General features: G+C 40.7%; 2 protein-coding genes across 2 annotated transcripts; both read right to left on the bottom strand.

Annotated features, from left to right (window-relative positions):
- Positions 1-1,502: 1,502 nt before the first annotated feature.
- On the bottom strand, positions 1,503-3,219 carry RB195_008276 (uncharacterized protein; the record flags this gene model as incomplete). Its single annotated transcript, XM_013437955.2, has 4 exons — positions 1,503-1,675; positions 2,668-2,868; positions 2,934-3,072; positions 3,148-3,219. The coding sequence occupies 4 exons, from the start codon at positions 3,217-3,219 to the stop codon at positions 1,503-1,505; spliced, it is 585 nt and encodes a 194-aa protein (XP_013293409.2).
- A 5,050-nt stretch (positions 3,220-8,269) lies between these two features.
- On the bottom strand, positions 8,270-16,139 carry RB195_008275 (uncharacterized protein; the record flags this gene model as incomplete). The annotated part of the gene is made up of 10 exons (XM_013437956.2): positions 8,270-8,414; positions 8,475-8,592; positions 9,379-9,500; positions 10,296-10,426; positions 11,516-11,653; positions 13,262-13,432; positions 13,725-13,837; positions 15,363-15,428; positions 15,718-15,797; positions 16,036-16,139. 10 exons carry the CDS (start codon positions 16,137-16,139, stop codon positions 8,270-8,272), a joined length of 1,188 nt encoding a protein of 395 aa, XP_013293410.2.
- Between the last annotated feature and the right edge of the window lie 314 nt (positions 16,140-16,453).

Genomic DNA, 16,453 nt, shown 5'->3' with positions numbered 1-16,453 from the left:
CGCTACGCGTGCAAGGGTGGCGCGCTGCAATAGAAAGTACCGTACAAAACAGCATTCAGGGGTCGGCTGCTTGCAGTGATTCAGGGAGAGATGAGCGGAACCACCGCGGTCTCCATAATCTACGACCCCGTATACGGATACTCCACCTGAAATCCGTACCAGCCCAGATTCGTGGTATGCTGCCTTTAATGTCAAAGTAAGTCACTCTATAAACATAGTCAGGTTGCGAATGATTTGGAGGACATGGGACTGACATCTGCTTATACAAATTCGAAGTTGTTTTTGAGGCGGAGTCCCAAGAATACTACACGTATTCTTCCAAACAAAATGTGTACTAGAGACAGTCATCTTCAGAAGCTATGAGACTTTCAGCTACAAGAATATCGAAGTGATTCGTTGTCACATAGCCGAGTCAAAACGACATGAAGCTCGGTGTAGTTGCGCAAGCGACTACGCTTGAAGCGGTGCGGAAGAGCGTAGTAGTTAGAATTGGGGGAGCGAGCCCTAGTAACACCACCTGCTGCAGTTCGCGATAGTCTCATCTCAGTTCCAATCGTTAGTTCCACCGCGTCATTTTGAGCGCAGCTGCTCACGTAACTGCACCGAGCTTCGGGATATTTGATCCGACTCTAGCACGGTTTTTTGGATTATGCAGGCAAGTATCAAGAAGTCGATCCACTGTTTAAGGTCTTCAATATTTTTGACGCTGATAGAATTGTAGTGTAATTGTACTCGGAATACGAAAAACTAGGCGTATAATTAGTTATTGAATAGTTCAAGTTAAAGGCATCACCCCACGAATCTGAAGTGGTGCAGATTTCAGGTGGAGTATTCGTATACGGGATGGAAGACCATGGAGAGAGAGGTGATTCCGTCCATTTCTTCCTAATTGCCGTAAAACACGGCCCGGAAGATGCGGCGCTCAGGCGTCTGGCGCGCTATTTTCAAAGGCCCTTAGAAAATGGTGCGGGCCAGAACGCCTCGACGCCGTATCTTCCGGGCCGTTTTTTACGGCAATTAGGAAGAAATGGACGGAATCACCCCCCCCCTCCTCCACCAACCACCAAGATTCGTGGATGCCAACTGAACAAACAATATACGCCTATTTTAACAACTATCGCCAAAAACCTAAACATATCACTACAACAAAACAAAAAAAACTGGTGCAGTTACGTACGCAAATCACCCCCTCTCCATTGTCTCCCATCCCGTATACGAATACTCCACCTGAAATCCGCACCGTCTCAGATTCGTGGAGTGATGCCTTTAAATATTGGGTAGGTCTTACTGCTAATGACAAAGAATAAATGCATTTCGATACTTTGATGCAGTAGGTAACTTCTCAACTTCAAGTATGCATTTGGGCTCAGACGAATTTCACGAGGAGAAGTGCTACAGAGAACCTATCCCTGTTTCACAAACCGTTTACTGTTTGATATGTTATAGTTTTGAGTGATCGAATCTTTTAAAAGGAATAAGTTACATTAAACATTTACTTGTTGTTAGGAAAATATATTTACACAGTAACTCTCACACTGCTCTCTAGTTTTGAAGTTATTAGCTGAAGACGGTTTTTCAGGGTCCCATTTGAATTTCTTACATTTGACGCCATCAAATCCCCAACGCTCCAGTGTTCCAGATTCGTGGTCGAAAATCGGATGAGCACACGTTGTTACTGTAAATAGTTTTATTTGTCCTATGTAGGCGTTTCTGAAAAGGAATAAGGTGAACAAAGTTTTGCGGAATTCCTGCATAGTGAATGAAATTGAAATGGTGAGGAACAAGCAAATTGGCGGAATAGTGATAGCGAAAACTGCAACTTCGGTTTATTGTTGCCCACATCCACTTGAAATGTTACTTAAAAGCATTACCCCACGAATCTGATGTGGTGCGGATTTCAGATGGAGTATTCGTATACGGGATCGTAGATTATAGGAATTAGGGTGAATCCGTCCATTTCTTCCTTATTGCCGTTAAAAGAATGGCCCGGAAGATGTAGCGCGTGCACAGGGCTGGCCCGTTCCAATCAAACTCGCCCCGGAACGCTCGAAGCCGCATGTTCCAGGCCGTTTTTCACTGCAATTAGGAAGAAATAGACGGAATCACCCTCTTCCCCATAATCTACGATCCCGTATAGGCATAACCCACCTGAAACCCGCTTTTTGATCTATGGGGGGCCGTAAGGTCTCTATATAAAACTCTTGTGACTCATAATTGTGGTACGTGGTGGTCTGTTGCGTTACCAAGTCAGCTAATGAGGTAAGCACTAGCCAGTGTGTAGCTGTTTGAGTTTGCCTACCGTTTGGATGCTTTCTGTAGGGTGATGAGGCGCTTGAGAGGATAAATCACTAATGGCTTTGATTTTTCCAAGCTCTGACGAAGGCGATAACGCCGAAACGTCAGCTGTTGTTTAATAAAGATAATACCAATCTTGGCTACAGCTCAAGAAAATCAATTAAAAAATATTCTAAGTACTTCTGAAACTTCGCTCGAAAAATTAGCCTCTATTTTGAGTATAAAGAATATCGGTATGTGAAGAGAGCCCACGAAAATCTGAGATGTGAGTCCTTCATAGTGATAGACTGTGCAAAATTTTTGGAAGAGAAAACGACCACTTTGGCTGGCGATGTAGTTTAGAAATCGCTGTCTGCAAATGAAGAATCCTACTCTGATCCGGACAGCACACTCCATCCATTCCACCAATCGCTGCCAATCCTTGGATACACTCGTAGCCGGTCATACAATCATTGGTGCTGGGAGAACAAAGCACAGGATTCCTTTGAGAAAGAAGGTCGTTGCGGAGCACCACCTGATACCCAGCACCGTCTGGCAACGGACAAGTTAGAGGTGGACCTACTTGTCCTGTGGCTGAAATATAAAATAAAAAGAGTTTTCTTCTGTCCTGCAGAAAATAGAGTCACTCTGGTAGATACCTGCATCGTTTACTGCCAGGCAAACCCATTCCCTACTCGGGCTTTTTCGTCGAACATAGTTCTCCGGACATCTGCAACGTGATCGTTGGCATGTTGATCCAGGCCAAATTACCTCGCAGTCCGAATTGGTAGAGCATTTCTGAGTAGAATTTAATTGATAATACGTTTTTTTTTTAGATTTCGATAATCCTCCCAATGCGAAGTAAACTCTAACCTTTGCTTTAGGCATTGCCAGAGCCCGATAGGAAATAAACGTAAACAATAGCACCAACAATTTGCTTTCCATTGCTAAATCATCTCATGAGCAGAGTTTCTTAAATATTTTTATTGTCACTAAACATTCAAATCGATTACGAGCATGTTTAAGAAGCGTTGAAATCCCGAAAAGGAAGACATGGTAGATTCAAAGCACTAGTAGAATTCTGAACTGCAACTTTTGCTTATAAATGCAGTATTGTAATATTTATTCGAATGAGGTGAAAAAAAAAACTATTTCTTATCCAGTGTTTTCGGCTAAACCAATTCACACATGTAAGCTTCATATAAGCTTGACACCATTTTTTTAATTCATTTTTTCAGCGTTCTATTCGTAAGCAACCAACCTTCACACACTTTATCTGATCGATGAATACTTCGCTCGCTCTCAACAACTTCAGAATACATAGATTGTCATCATATATATATATATATATATACATATATATATATATATATATATATATATATATATATATATATATATATATATATATATATATATATATATATATGATATGATATGATATGATATGATATGATATGCGGCGGCTGTAGCGCAGTCGGCGAGAGGTTTAGCTGTTTGCACGATTGATGGAAGGTTCGAGTCCGCACTAGTGCAAAAAAGCCTTTCATTCCTCCAGGGTCAATAAAATTAGTACCAGACTTGTCTGAGAGGATAAGAACACTGACTTAAAACATCGGCTCCCCCCTGCAGATCACTTTGCAGGGTAGCCACACGTTCGTAAACCTCAAACGATTTGGAACTGAAGTGAGCCTGGTGGCGCATCTCAAGCGGGTTGATTAACGCCAGAAACTTTATTCTTTATTCTTTATATTACACATGTCACGATTATCTGGTAAAAATAAAATCTAAATAAAAAAGGCGACGTTTCAGTTAACCCAGTCAAAGCCGAGACAATTACAGAAAACATGCTAAACCAAATGAGAATGATGTGATGTTATTGCACGTTTGTAGGTAACGTGCACGGGCTTTGGTTATCTTGTTGTTCGAAAGGTACACGTGAATTTTCAATATATCGCCCCTCCTGCGATTCGCCGAAAACCCATTCGAACGAATCGCAGAAGGGGCTGGGCGCAAAGGTTGCGCATTGCAACAGAAGCCGTCATAACAGTTTCGGGGTCGTGCGTTTACACTGATACAGGGAGAGATGAATGGAATTACCCTCTTCCCCACAGTCTACGACCCCGTATAGGCATATCCCGCCTGAAACCTGTACCATCAGAGATTCGTGGCGGTGATGCCTTTGAGCCCGAGCTCGAGAAGGTTGCAGAGAAGACCTCAAAGAGAGAAGAGCACCAATGTTGGATGACGCTCCGGAGGCAGGAAAGAGTATTTGCTACACCGGGGCAACTTCGTCAATCATGACACAACCGCATTCTGAAACATAGATCGAACGGCTGCATCAACAATACGTTCATTCATGACTACCACTCCGATCTCTTGAACAGCAACAGCGACATGGTAACTCATAATCTGAAGGGAGATCTACATGTTCCAGAGGTCCTCCCTTCTCAGGCTCGACATGTCATCATATCGGTGGAAAATCGTACTTAACGCGCCCGAGAGCATCAAACTTCAACACTCTTGCGAGACTCTTCACTTTTGGCTTCCGGAATGCAATGTTCACAATCAGTGAAAGACTGTGATCAGCGAAACCGTGTTGATGCGTAAAAAGAGGATCCATATTACATTGACAAGTATCGCCCAATCTGTTCAGTCTCTGTCTTCTCTAATCTCCTTACAATAGTGGTAGGTAACGGTATTGAGAAAGTACTAAATGAGGGACAGCCATGCGAGTAACCATGGCTAAACACGATTGACTATCTGCACTCTGTTTCAAAACTGACCGAAAAACATCAATAACTTTACGACTAGAATTTTACTACCTTTCAGGAACATTATCGCTGACGTAAATGGGGAGTGATACAAGATCTCTCAAAATATTTACTGCTACTTTCGAGAACACAACGCAAGAATTAGAAGAAATTAGAATGGGATAGCTTGAGAATGAAAGTTGGTGGCGGGCAGCTACATTATTTTTATTTCGCTTATGACACACAGGTTCAAACATCGGCTAAGCTGAACGGATTCTGCGTAATTCTGACAAAACATGTAGAAAGTATGTTAATCTGAACCCCCAAAAAAACGATGAAAGTGAGGAACCCATGGGTTTCCGATTTATGCTAATTTTTGCCCATGTAACAAACATATCTGATTGACCCAAATATTCATAGGTGCAGCACCTATGAAGAATATCCGGGTCGAAAAATAAACGTGATTCCCGAATTGAACAGGAAGAAGTGAGAGGCTTGGGAACACATGAGAGCATCGAGGATGTAGAGTGAAGAATAGGTGAAGAAGACTAAGGACTCCCGGCTCTCTACTCACACCTTTAACCTTCCTGTTTTGACCTTTGCTTCAGAAATCTGGATATTTCGCAATTTGAGAAAATGCAGCCAGCGTTTTTGAATGCGCCATCGACAGAGCGATGCTGCTGAGTGCTTTCAGAGAAATGAGGATAGATTCAAAACTGTTCTACGTCAAAGGATCGGATAGAGACGTTGTCACACTTGCTAAGGAAAATAAAATAAGGAGATTTGGTCACGTGATCCATGTCAATGACAACTGTTGAAACGGAGCAGTGAACACCTTACAGAAGGAGATACCACCGAGAGCAGTTCGTGATCAGCACGAATAGAATGCATTACTGGCTCTCATCGAGCAGTTCGAAGGACAACAATGGGAGTGCAGCTGATTCAGGCTACCTTGTTTTTTTTCCGTTTATTCAAAGTGAAAAGGCGGAGAAGTGGTATACTTCCGACATCCCGATTAGTGTTTATACACTTGTATTTGTACAAAATCCTTCTAATGCACAGTTCTAGCCGGTAAACGTTAAACTATCGACCCGAAGTGACGGCAAAAAAAGACAATTCTTAACATGAGAAAAAGTATTGTTTATACAGTAAGAAGAATTGCGAATGGTGTGAGTAGAGTAGTATAGTGAATGGTAGGAGTGATGTGGGTGGTGTGAATGTATGGAAAAAAATCTGATACGCAAAACCAAGTAACGAAACGTAACGAAGTCGAGATATTGCTTGTGAGGCGTCTAACGTAGCCGAATCGATCCGTGTTGCGATGAAACAGGATCATACGCTCTGCTACACATTGGCTGTTGACGTGCTTTAAATGGCGACTACGCGAAGGTGCGGTTTGACTGCGTGCTGTCTGTTGAAGGTTAAGCCTGTTCTCTAAAAGTTGATGCAAATTAAGTGGGAGTTGGTGGGGTCATATTTTGAAGAGAGCTCGGAATTGATTCTAGGGGAAGTGGATCAATAGATCAGAGATTTTTACTGATAAAAACGCAAACGACTCGATATGGTGGATTCTTGTATTGAAAGAGGTTGTGTTGGATTTTCAGTTTTAGATTCAAAAGTATATTTGAAGTTCAGCGAAGTGGCCATTTGAAGGTAGTGAAATCGAAGAAAAGTACTTTAAAGATGGTGGATCAACAAGGAATAGAATTCCAAATGAACGGTTCAGTTGATTGTCAAATATCTTTTAATCAAACTTCTGATGCTTCTATTCAAGTCCACAACTGCAGAAACACCAACAATTTCATTAAAATACAAATCTTGAACAAATTAAGTTGGTCCCACATTATTAATTCGCATAGTGACGTGAGCTTAGCGCATACAACTACTGTTAAGAAAAGAAGCTATCTATGATATTTTTATTCAAGAACTTTATACATTGTATCATTCAAGACAAGAACGTTACTAGTCCCTGAGATCGAACGAATCTCGAACATTTCTATCACATAATCGGAAATATAGTGTATAGCAGAATCTATGAAATGTAGAAGAAAAAATACGACGAAAAATGTAATTGGTGGCGTATGAGAACATTGCAGCTAAACGTAAGAGAATGTACATATATAAGGTGCCTCTGAGAGAGACACTGGTGACCAGCGAACAAAAATTTTGATAGAGACAACCTTAATCACCGTCCGAAGGATAAAATTTCGGATTTCATTGTAATTTGTTGGTGCTTAGTTCACCTTCACAATTCACATCTGCTGTATTTTCGCATAGTGACGTTTGTGAGACGACTAATGATAGTGAACTTCCGCAATAATCCTGTCTACAATAAGGGAAGGTAGCATAAAAAGACCCCTCAAATGAATATCGGAACAATTTCGCCAAAGTTTTCAACAGAAATGAAGTTGCTGTCGTCAGCGTTCGTCGTCAGTCGTCAGATACATACCACCAGCGCCCCAGCAGCCAGTTGCAAAAATTAACTAAGAATGGATAGTGAAAAAGTGCAAAGCTATGTGTCAGGTTTGTTGTCACAAAGCAGGAATGTATCTGTCTGTGTCTCTTCATTATTTTCATCCCTCTTCTGCTACCCACTAGCCGTCGCCGTTTACGACAATGACGACGAACGCTGACGACAGCAACTTCGATTCTGTTGAAAACTTTAGCGAAATCGTTCCGATATTCATTTGAGGGGTCTTTTTTTTGTGCTACCTTCCCTTATTGTAGACAGGATTATTGCGGAAGTTACGTTTTTCTTCTTTTTTTTACGACAAAGCTATATAATAAAGTAACTCTTGAAGAGATTTAATATTTGAAAAATGATACTGTCCCGATCATTCTGGCAAAAATTATAAAACCCAAATTAATTGCCACACGAAATTCATGTCCTACAGGGATGCCAGTGATTCTTCAGCTCGCAATTTTCGAACGTTAGCAACAATGTTCTCTTTGACAGGCACCAAGTTGTTAGAAGAGTAATAAGAGGATAAGGAAGGTACAGATGACTTATTGCTTTCCTCCTATCACTACCCAATAACATTTTATCCGAAAATGACCAACTCGGTTTTCGGAGAACATGAGAACATTAACTAAAATGAGGTCACTCGAGGTAGATTCAAGAAGGTACAAGGGGATTGCAACTAATCACTTAGAATTGAAATCGCTGAGCTATTAGGGATAGTTTCTGAAACTACTACAGCCTCAACCTTGCTACAATTCCTTATTGTAGGAAAATGGGAAAATTATTCCTGTTTGATGCCGAAAAGCAGCTGCTTAGCGAACATGCTGAATTTGATTTGATCAAAAAAATCCGCCACCAACACGGCTTCTTTCATTTCGACGGCCATTGTGGCGAGCACAGTGCCAAGGAGTAGAAGACGACCAAATCTAAAGTGATGCTATCTCGATTTAGGCCATCTGTCGAATGATCTGTTGCCCAAAACTCACCTGTCCCCAGCCTCTTCTGCGTCCCGCTTTCGAAGCATGTATCGATATAAAGCGTTTGTAATAGAGCTACGTCCTTCACTCAACATGTTTTTTGAGGCGGAACTGATGTCGTCAGCATCTTAAGGAATTTTTTTTTATTGGAAAGGAATCACAAAAACAGTAAAAGAGAAAAAATAGCTAATCGTAAAGGAACAAATCAATCAATATTCACTAAAAGAGGCAACAAGAGGCAGTGTAGAGGGAGTATTGGCATTCTAAAGATAAAGATAAAGTCACTGGCGTATCAATCCACTCGGGATGCGCGAACGCGTTTTACTGGAATTCGTAATCGTTGAGGTTTTGGAACGCGTGTTGGCCTATACAATGACTTGCGTGGACCAGCCGATGATCAAGTCAGTGTTTTTATCCTCGCGGACAAGTCTGGTACCAATTTATCGACCCCGGATTGATGAAAGGCTTGGTTTGCACTAAGGCGGTTTCGAACACTCCACTGTGTGGCTACAACGAACCTCTAACCGACTGCGCCACACCGCCCGCTTGTACTGCTCTGTGAAAAGGACCAGCGCACGTCTTCACCGAGGATTCAAGACGTCACCCCGATACAACACGTTTTATCCCAACTGTATAACATAAAAAGTAAACTTTCGAGTAAAAGATCTCAAAAATCCAACAAAAAATTGTGGATCACACTTCTGTTTCGATACCATCGTTGTAAAATATTTTTTGATCTCTTGTTCAATTTGGTTCTTCTTTCCTTAAGTTTTTACAATGGTAATATTACGTTGACTGCTCGACTGTTTCCAAACAGACCATGATTTAAACAGGATTAGATCAAGCTAACAACACATACAAACAAGCAACAAGTACAACTACAACAACAGCAACAACAACAAAAAGTGCTGACCTGGATTCAAGAAAAATATCGCTTTGAAAGCTGCGAATTCCGTAGTGTCAATCTGCATCTCTCGCATGGGTTTCAGCAACTGGTCGAGCATTTGGTATTTCTTGCGATTGAACCCAGTTGGTCTGGAAGTGCGTAATTTCAACGGACCTCGGGAACCTTAGGGCTTCAGATTACTCAGAATCAATTTCGTTTGCTAATTTCGAGAGGATTTAGGAATGACTGTACACAAGTTTTGGTTATGTTTATCAAATTTATATTTCATTCGTTAAGTTCACGTGTTCACGTGACTTGCGTACTCGTCAATGTCGTTCACTGACGAGTGTGCAATTTACGTGGATATATCACATGAAGGTCCCGTGATACTGCATCGCATCGTTCATTCTGACTTGAGGAGTGTGCGTGGACGAAATTGAAAGGCATCACTCCACGAATCTGAGGTGGTACGGATTTCAGGTGGAGTATTCTTATAAGGGATAGTAGATTATGTGGAGGAGGGTGATTCCGTCCATTTCTTTCTAATTGCCGTAAAAAAACGGCCCGGAAGATACGGCTTCGGGTGTTCGGCGCACTATTTTCTACAAGGAGTTCAATTGGAGCGCGCCAGCCCTGTACTGCGCCGCATCTTCCGGGCCGTTTTTTACCGCAATTAGGAAGAAACGGACGGAATCACCCCCTCTCCACACTATCCCGTATACGACTACTCCACCTGAAATTCGTACCACCTCAGATTCGTGGGGTGATGCCTTTAATCAGATCGAAGGAGTTTTGTGCAGCATCTACTTTTATCCGGAAATCGCATTTAATGTCTCATCTAAACCCTAACAGTTTCCGTGAGTGGTTCTTTCCTAAGTCCTGGCTTTGAACAGAGTAATTTTGGGTGTAATGCGTATAATAGTAAAAAGAATAGTATTACAAACCTCATTGGTTCAGTCGTTCTGTCAAAGAAGGCACCATTGGGGAAAACAATTGTATCAGGGCCATGATCCGGCGAGAAAAAGGTGTGAATGAGACTCGGGTACGTGATTGCGGAGTGTCGGAGTAGTGCTAACTGGAATGAAACAAATGTACGGGAATGAACATTTAGCAAAAACAACAATATAGATGATTGTTGTAGTGGTTATAAAGCTGAACTGATGAGTTTAATGTTATTTTAAAAACTTGGAACATGACTTGTATAACCATCTCCATTAAGGAAAAAGTTTTTGATAGAGCGGATCCTGAGATTACGTACAGCAGTTACTTGTTGGTTTCCAAAAAAAAGGAAACAAAAAAGAACCAAAAACCGTAATTTTCTTGTCTTCTTCTTTTATACAACAGTCTTTTTGTGTAAAATTCAGGCGAAATTCTAGTGAGCTCTGTTCCATCTTGTTTTTTTCTTGTTTTATGGCATACCTGTAGGTGTTTTCAATAAATAAATAAATAAATTTTCAATGTTTTTCAGTTCCCCTTTCAATTCCATTTATTTCCCATATCCCAGAAGCAAGATAAAAAGACAGCTTTGAAACAGTTCTTTATGCATCTTTATATCGGATTACTGTCAATTTTCTATAAGCTTCGAATGCAAAAAAAAGTTTTCGAGGTCGCAAATGAAAACACTCCATTTTTCATGTCCATTTTAATTGATCCAACTTCGGACTCCAAACCCAACAGAGACTGATCTAAATTGAATCTGCTGTGGACGATTTATTCGCTACATCTTGGTGTATTTTCAGTTATCCTTCACTCTTTGCAGTTTTCTTCTCTAAACGCAGTAATTAGCTTTATATTCCCACGAATTTTCGCGAACAGGAAGAAACAAGCTGCTACTGAACATTTTCGCTCTGTTCGTAGATGACTTCTTCCTTCACAAGAGAGATGTCAGTAAGATTTTATTTCTGTACACTTCACATTATTTTGTTTTATAAAGAGAGAAAGAAAAAGGAATATTTCTTTTCTTTCATTGTTGTACTTGTTTATTAAAAATTTCGTACATTGCCACATTTTTCAACATCTCCATTTCTCTTTTCCATTTCTTTACATAATTTTTCGCTGTTGGCGTATTGTGTAGCTCATGTGTCGAATTCCGGGATTGTTTTCATATTCATAGATCACAAAATCACATGAATTAATCAGAATGCAAAAAAAAACCCGGGCCTACCTTATCGATGAGCGGCAACCGTTCATAGGCTGGCACTGTTTTCGCCCATTCGATCATAACCAACCAGTCACGTTCGTGCCAGTAGTGATAGTCGGATTGTGTGGCGTAAGTGAGTTGAGTGTACGTATGCTCCGGGGCCTGAACTAATAAAAAGAATTATGATATATATTTTGCCTAGTTCCTTCCCAAAGTTTGGCCGAAAGTGAGGTTGTGAATGCAGAAACGGTAGGCCGAATTTAATCCTTCAAAGCAGTAGCCATATCTGGGCTATTCTACACTAGGCTAACGACATATTCATCAGGTTATTCTATTCTGAGGGCGGTTGTGGCGCAGTCGGTTAGAGGTCCGATGTAGCCACACGGTCGAGTGTTCGAAACCGCCCTAGTGCAAACCAAGCCTTTCATCTTTCCGGGGTCGATAAATTGATACCAGACTTGTCCGCGAGGATAAAAACACTGACTTGATCATCGGCTGGCCTACGCAAGTCATTGTATGGGCCAACACGCGTTCCAAAACCTAAACGATTACGAATTCCAGTAAAACGCGTTGGCGCATCCCGAGTGGATTGATACGCCAGTGACTTTATCCTTTATCCTTTTTACTCCATTCTGAGTAGTTGGAAAGTTCGACTTTCAATGAATCTCGGCATAGTTGAATGTAGTATCGAGTTTGATAAGCTGTACACGAGGTTGTTAAATAAATTTATTGGCTAACGTTTCGGCCGAATCGCCTTCTTCAGTTTAGTTGTGGAGAGGTTGGTCGTTTAAATTGTAGTCTGAATCGCCTATTTCAGGCTCTGAAGAAAGCGATATTGCTGAAACGTTAGCCAATAAATTTATTTAACAACCTCGTGTACAGCTTATCAAACTCGATTCTATATTTTATTCTACATATTCTATACGATCAGGGAGGATTAAAGGCATCACCCCACGAATCTGAGGTGGTGCAGATTTCAGGTGGAGTATTCGTATACGGGATGGGAGACTACGGAGAAGGGAGTGATTCCATCCATTTCTTCCTAACTGCCGTAAAAAACGGCCCGGAAGATGCGGCACCGCACAAGGCTGGCGCGCTCCAGTCGAACTTCTTGTAGAAAAAGTGCGCCAAAACGCCTGAAGCGGTATCTTCCGGGCCGTTTTTTACGGCAATTTGGAAGAAATGGACGGAATCACCCCCCTCTCCGTAGTCTCCCATCCCGTATACGAATACTCCACCTGAAATCTGCACCACCTCAGATTCGTGGGGTGATGCCTTTAGTTGTAAGTATTCCGGCGTTTCTACTCATCGAAGTTGCTAGGTGATCTTTCACAAAGCTAATGGTCGTATAATAAAATATTTCGTATATTTCAACAAGATTTCGTTTTACAGAATGACAGTCTTGCTTCAAGTAAATCATGTCTCGGTACAGGATTCGAGGAGATCCCCAAATCTTTGCTCTTCATCTTTTCTAGGACTGCTTCTTCAGATCTACTACCTAATTCTATCCACCTAATTCAGGGGCTGGCGACTGACACACTATTTTAAATTCGACCAAGTTATCAGACAGACCTTTCGAACGAACTACGGTGAAATTGTTTCATTAAAGCAATGACATACGAATGAAGAAGTTGGATTTCCGAAAACCACCTTTAGCTGCAAAATTCCACAGCACCACTTAATTTTAATTTTAATTTTAGAGCCATCAAAGATGTGTATTTAAATGCAAAAGTGACTGCATCTTTACTACATGATTAAAAAAAATCTCACCGCTTCGGAATTTCTGGTCATGAAGTCGTCGTCATCTAGGAGACATGGAGAAGTTACAGCCTTAATGAGATGACTGTTCGAGGTGAACCGGCTTAATCGAAGCGTTTGTGCAAGTCCTTCGACTCGTGTTAAGTACATTAAAAACGCGTCCTCGGCGGATTCGTTGGGGTTCTAAATGGAAGCTTTGAGATGGTGAAGAATTGGATTCTTTTTGTTTCCATGGGTCATGTAGCGTTCAAGGACCACTTCGGAGATAGGAGATAGGTGAGAACTCCGATGTATATAAAACCATGAAGACGTTGCAAATGCAAACCCTAAGATCTCTCTCCAGTTCTTCTTTACTCAACCACGTAACAGATGAACGGGATTGGGACAGCACGCTATGCTTTCTTGATGGGAGCAAAAGGAGTAAAGAGGCATACAAATAGAATGGAGAATTCACAAATAAATCATTTCAAACTACCGTCAAACTGCTCTTTGGCGAACACTCCTCGGAACCGCTCTCGAGTCGTTTGATCGGTGGATATCGCCGTGTTCGTTTTGTGTACCCGATAGGATCGCGGTTTTGTTGGATAGCTGAATGAATCAAAAGAAACCAAATGACTAAAGTTATACACCGTTACTAGTTACTTTTACACGAAAAATTTCTGTGTTGTTTTCATCACTGGATGCGCTTGAAGCGATGAATTGATCTGATACGTAAATAAGCGATTTGTCCGTCCGACACAAATTCCCACAAATAAGAGGGCAAAAAGAAAAAATTCAGGTAGTTTTTCAGAGAAAAAACTTCGCCCTAAAATACAGTCATATCGCTGTTTTTTTTCTACCTCCTAGCCTTTTTGGAATTCTGATGGGACAACAATCGAAATTTTCCGACTTTTTTGGATTTGCCCCATCTAAATTTAGAGAAAACCAGATGGTCCAGAAAGGAGAAATTTCACACACGGAAGTTTTCTTGGCCCCCTTATCCGAATATATGCGTAATTTTCTAAAACGCCGTCCCGTTTTCTGGAATCGGAAAACATGCAAAAATCCCAATTATTGTTCGCGCGCCGGAAAATGTTGGTGGGACAAAGATGAGAAAAATAACTACATATCAAAAATAACATCTCAAAAAGACTCCAAAAAGACTAGGAGGTTGGGAGAAAGCAGCGATGATGTTTAAGGCAAATCTTCTTCTCTAAAAAAAACTGCCTAAATTTTTTTGGTCCTCTTGTGATGTTATTCACGATCTCCCAGACCTACCAATGTGCACAGAATCTGAATTTAATGACCAAATATTTTGGCCATTAAATTTCAATAAATCCACTTTTAAACTGCTGAAACTACACAAAATTTAATTCTACATTCTTTAGACTTTCAAGTTCCTAACTCTCTTGCAAAAATGTGACTCAGCGGCGTATCGAACCCAGGTCGTCCCATTGTCAAGTTTTGGGAGCAGAATGTTAATTTTTTTGCTTTTTTAGTCCTTCTCCACTAATTCGACCTATGGACCTGACCCGTCTCTTTTTTTTGTCGTAGTATGTGCTTCAATCAGTTTTTCAAAATGTTTCGCAGATTTTAGAAAAAATAGAATGGAATAAAAAATGAAATATTTTAATACCATTATCTCAACAATATTCCGGCAAATTGATTCTTCTATTATCTGGCGTTTCTTCGTTTCTGCCAGCTACCAAATTTCACATTTCAAATTTCTCCTTTCAGATCTCCAAAGTATCAACAAAATGGAAATGGATGGAAAACTCGCAATGCTTATTTCTGGAAAAGCGAACTCCGGTCGCAGGGTAGACCTCAGGGTTCCGAAAACAACCTAACCAGCCCTCAAGATCCGTTCTCCAATGTTCCTTGATATTTCGTAATAAAGGGACCGTAAAGCAATAGATGAGACGAGGTGTGCAAATAATCAGCAAATCTTATCAGCGCATCAAAGTAAGTTCATGGAATTATACTTCTTGCAATTTCAGTCAACTACAACAAAGTGTTAAAACAAATTGGCGGCAGTTATATTCTAATTACAGAGTTAGGAAATGTCCAGAAACTTTGTATCCAAAAATAAGGAAAATAGGAAACAATTTAAGTCCTGAATGAACAGAAAACCTACCTTTTCGGTCCATTCCCACTTGTAAGCATTTCTCGAAACGGCAATGTCGACAAGCGCACCGAATACCTTGAATGGAAACCAAGTTTAAAAGCAGTTGATTCTTTTGGATCAGTGATACAAGTAACGTTACTGGTAATTTCATAGGCGTCTACGTTTTGAGAAGCAAAAATTGGCGGCAGTTATTTCAATCACAGAATTGGGAAATGTTCAGGAACATTGTATTTGTAAAAAAAATAAGAAAAATAGGAAGCAATTCATGCAGATAGTAAATTTTGAAAATTGGACTCTGCTAGCAAAAAGCAAAAACGCCTTGATGAAGTACTGAAATTGGAATGAAAAAATCCAAGCAACCCACTTTTGTCCACCGGACACTTCCCTTCATACTGACAGATAAAAGTCTGATTTTTCATTATCGTCCTTCGAAAAAAGGTTTTGCTGAAAACGACAAAAAAAATACTTTGGGAAATCAATTTAACTCAAATTAATTGCTAGAAAGAGGAACTGAGAAATCAAGAGAATTGAACGTTACTTTTGAGAGGCAAGACCAGATAATCATTTGTAGGGTAGAATTAATTTTTCTTTGTATATCTGGGATGCCTCCTGTACAATAACTTCGTAAGAACAGAAAAAAGAAATGTCAATGGATTCCATAGGAAAAACGAAAGAAAATTACCATCCGTTGCATGATGGAACCCCATAATGATAACCGGTGGAAATATCCTGGCAGACGAGACACAACTCTTCTGGTTGAGATGCAGATGAGTTACTATTTGTCATTCTGAAATGAATTTGAATATTGGACAGAAACGTGGTACTATTTGAGATTATTGAAGAGTACGCTGAAGCGATAGGAGCAGTAGCCTCCGTCCTGCAGCAGTCAGTATAGGCAGCAGTACAAAATTGCGGGTTAGTGCTGTAAATGGGTTCAAAAAGCACCTAAGAGTTATGAATTGAGAACAGAAGTAGTGTATAGTTATGTCACATGAGGATCCCGTGATACTGCGCATCGTTCATTCTGATTTGACGAGTGTGCGTCGACGAAATTTAAAGGCACCACCCCACGAATCTGAGGTGGTACGGATTTCATTGTG

The sequence above is a fragment of the Necator americanus genome, chromosome III, assembly GCF_031761385.1.
Source record: "Necator americanus strain Aroian chromosome III, whole genome shotgun sequence".
In the NCBI taxonomy this organism is placed as follows: Eukaryota; Metazoa; Nematoda; class Chromadorea; order Rhabditida; family Ancylostomatidae; genus Necator; species Necator americanus.
This window is presented reverse-complemented; position numbering and strand designations above follow the sequence as displayed.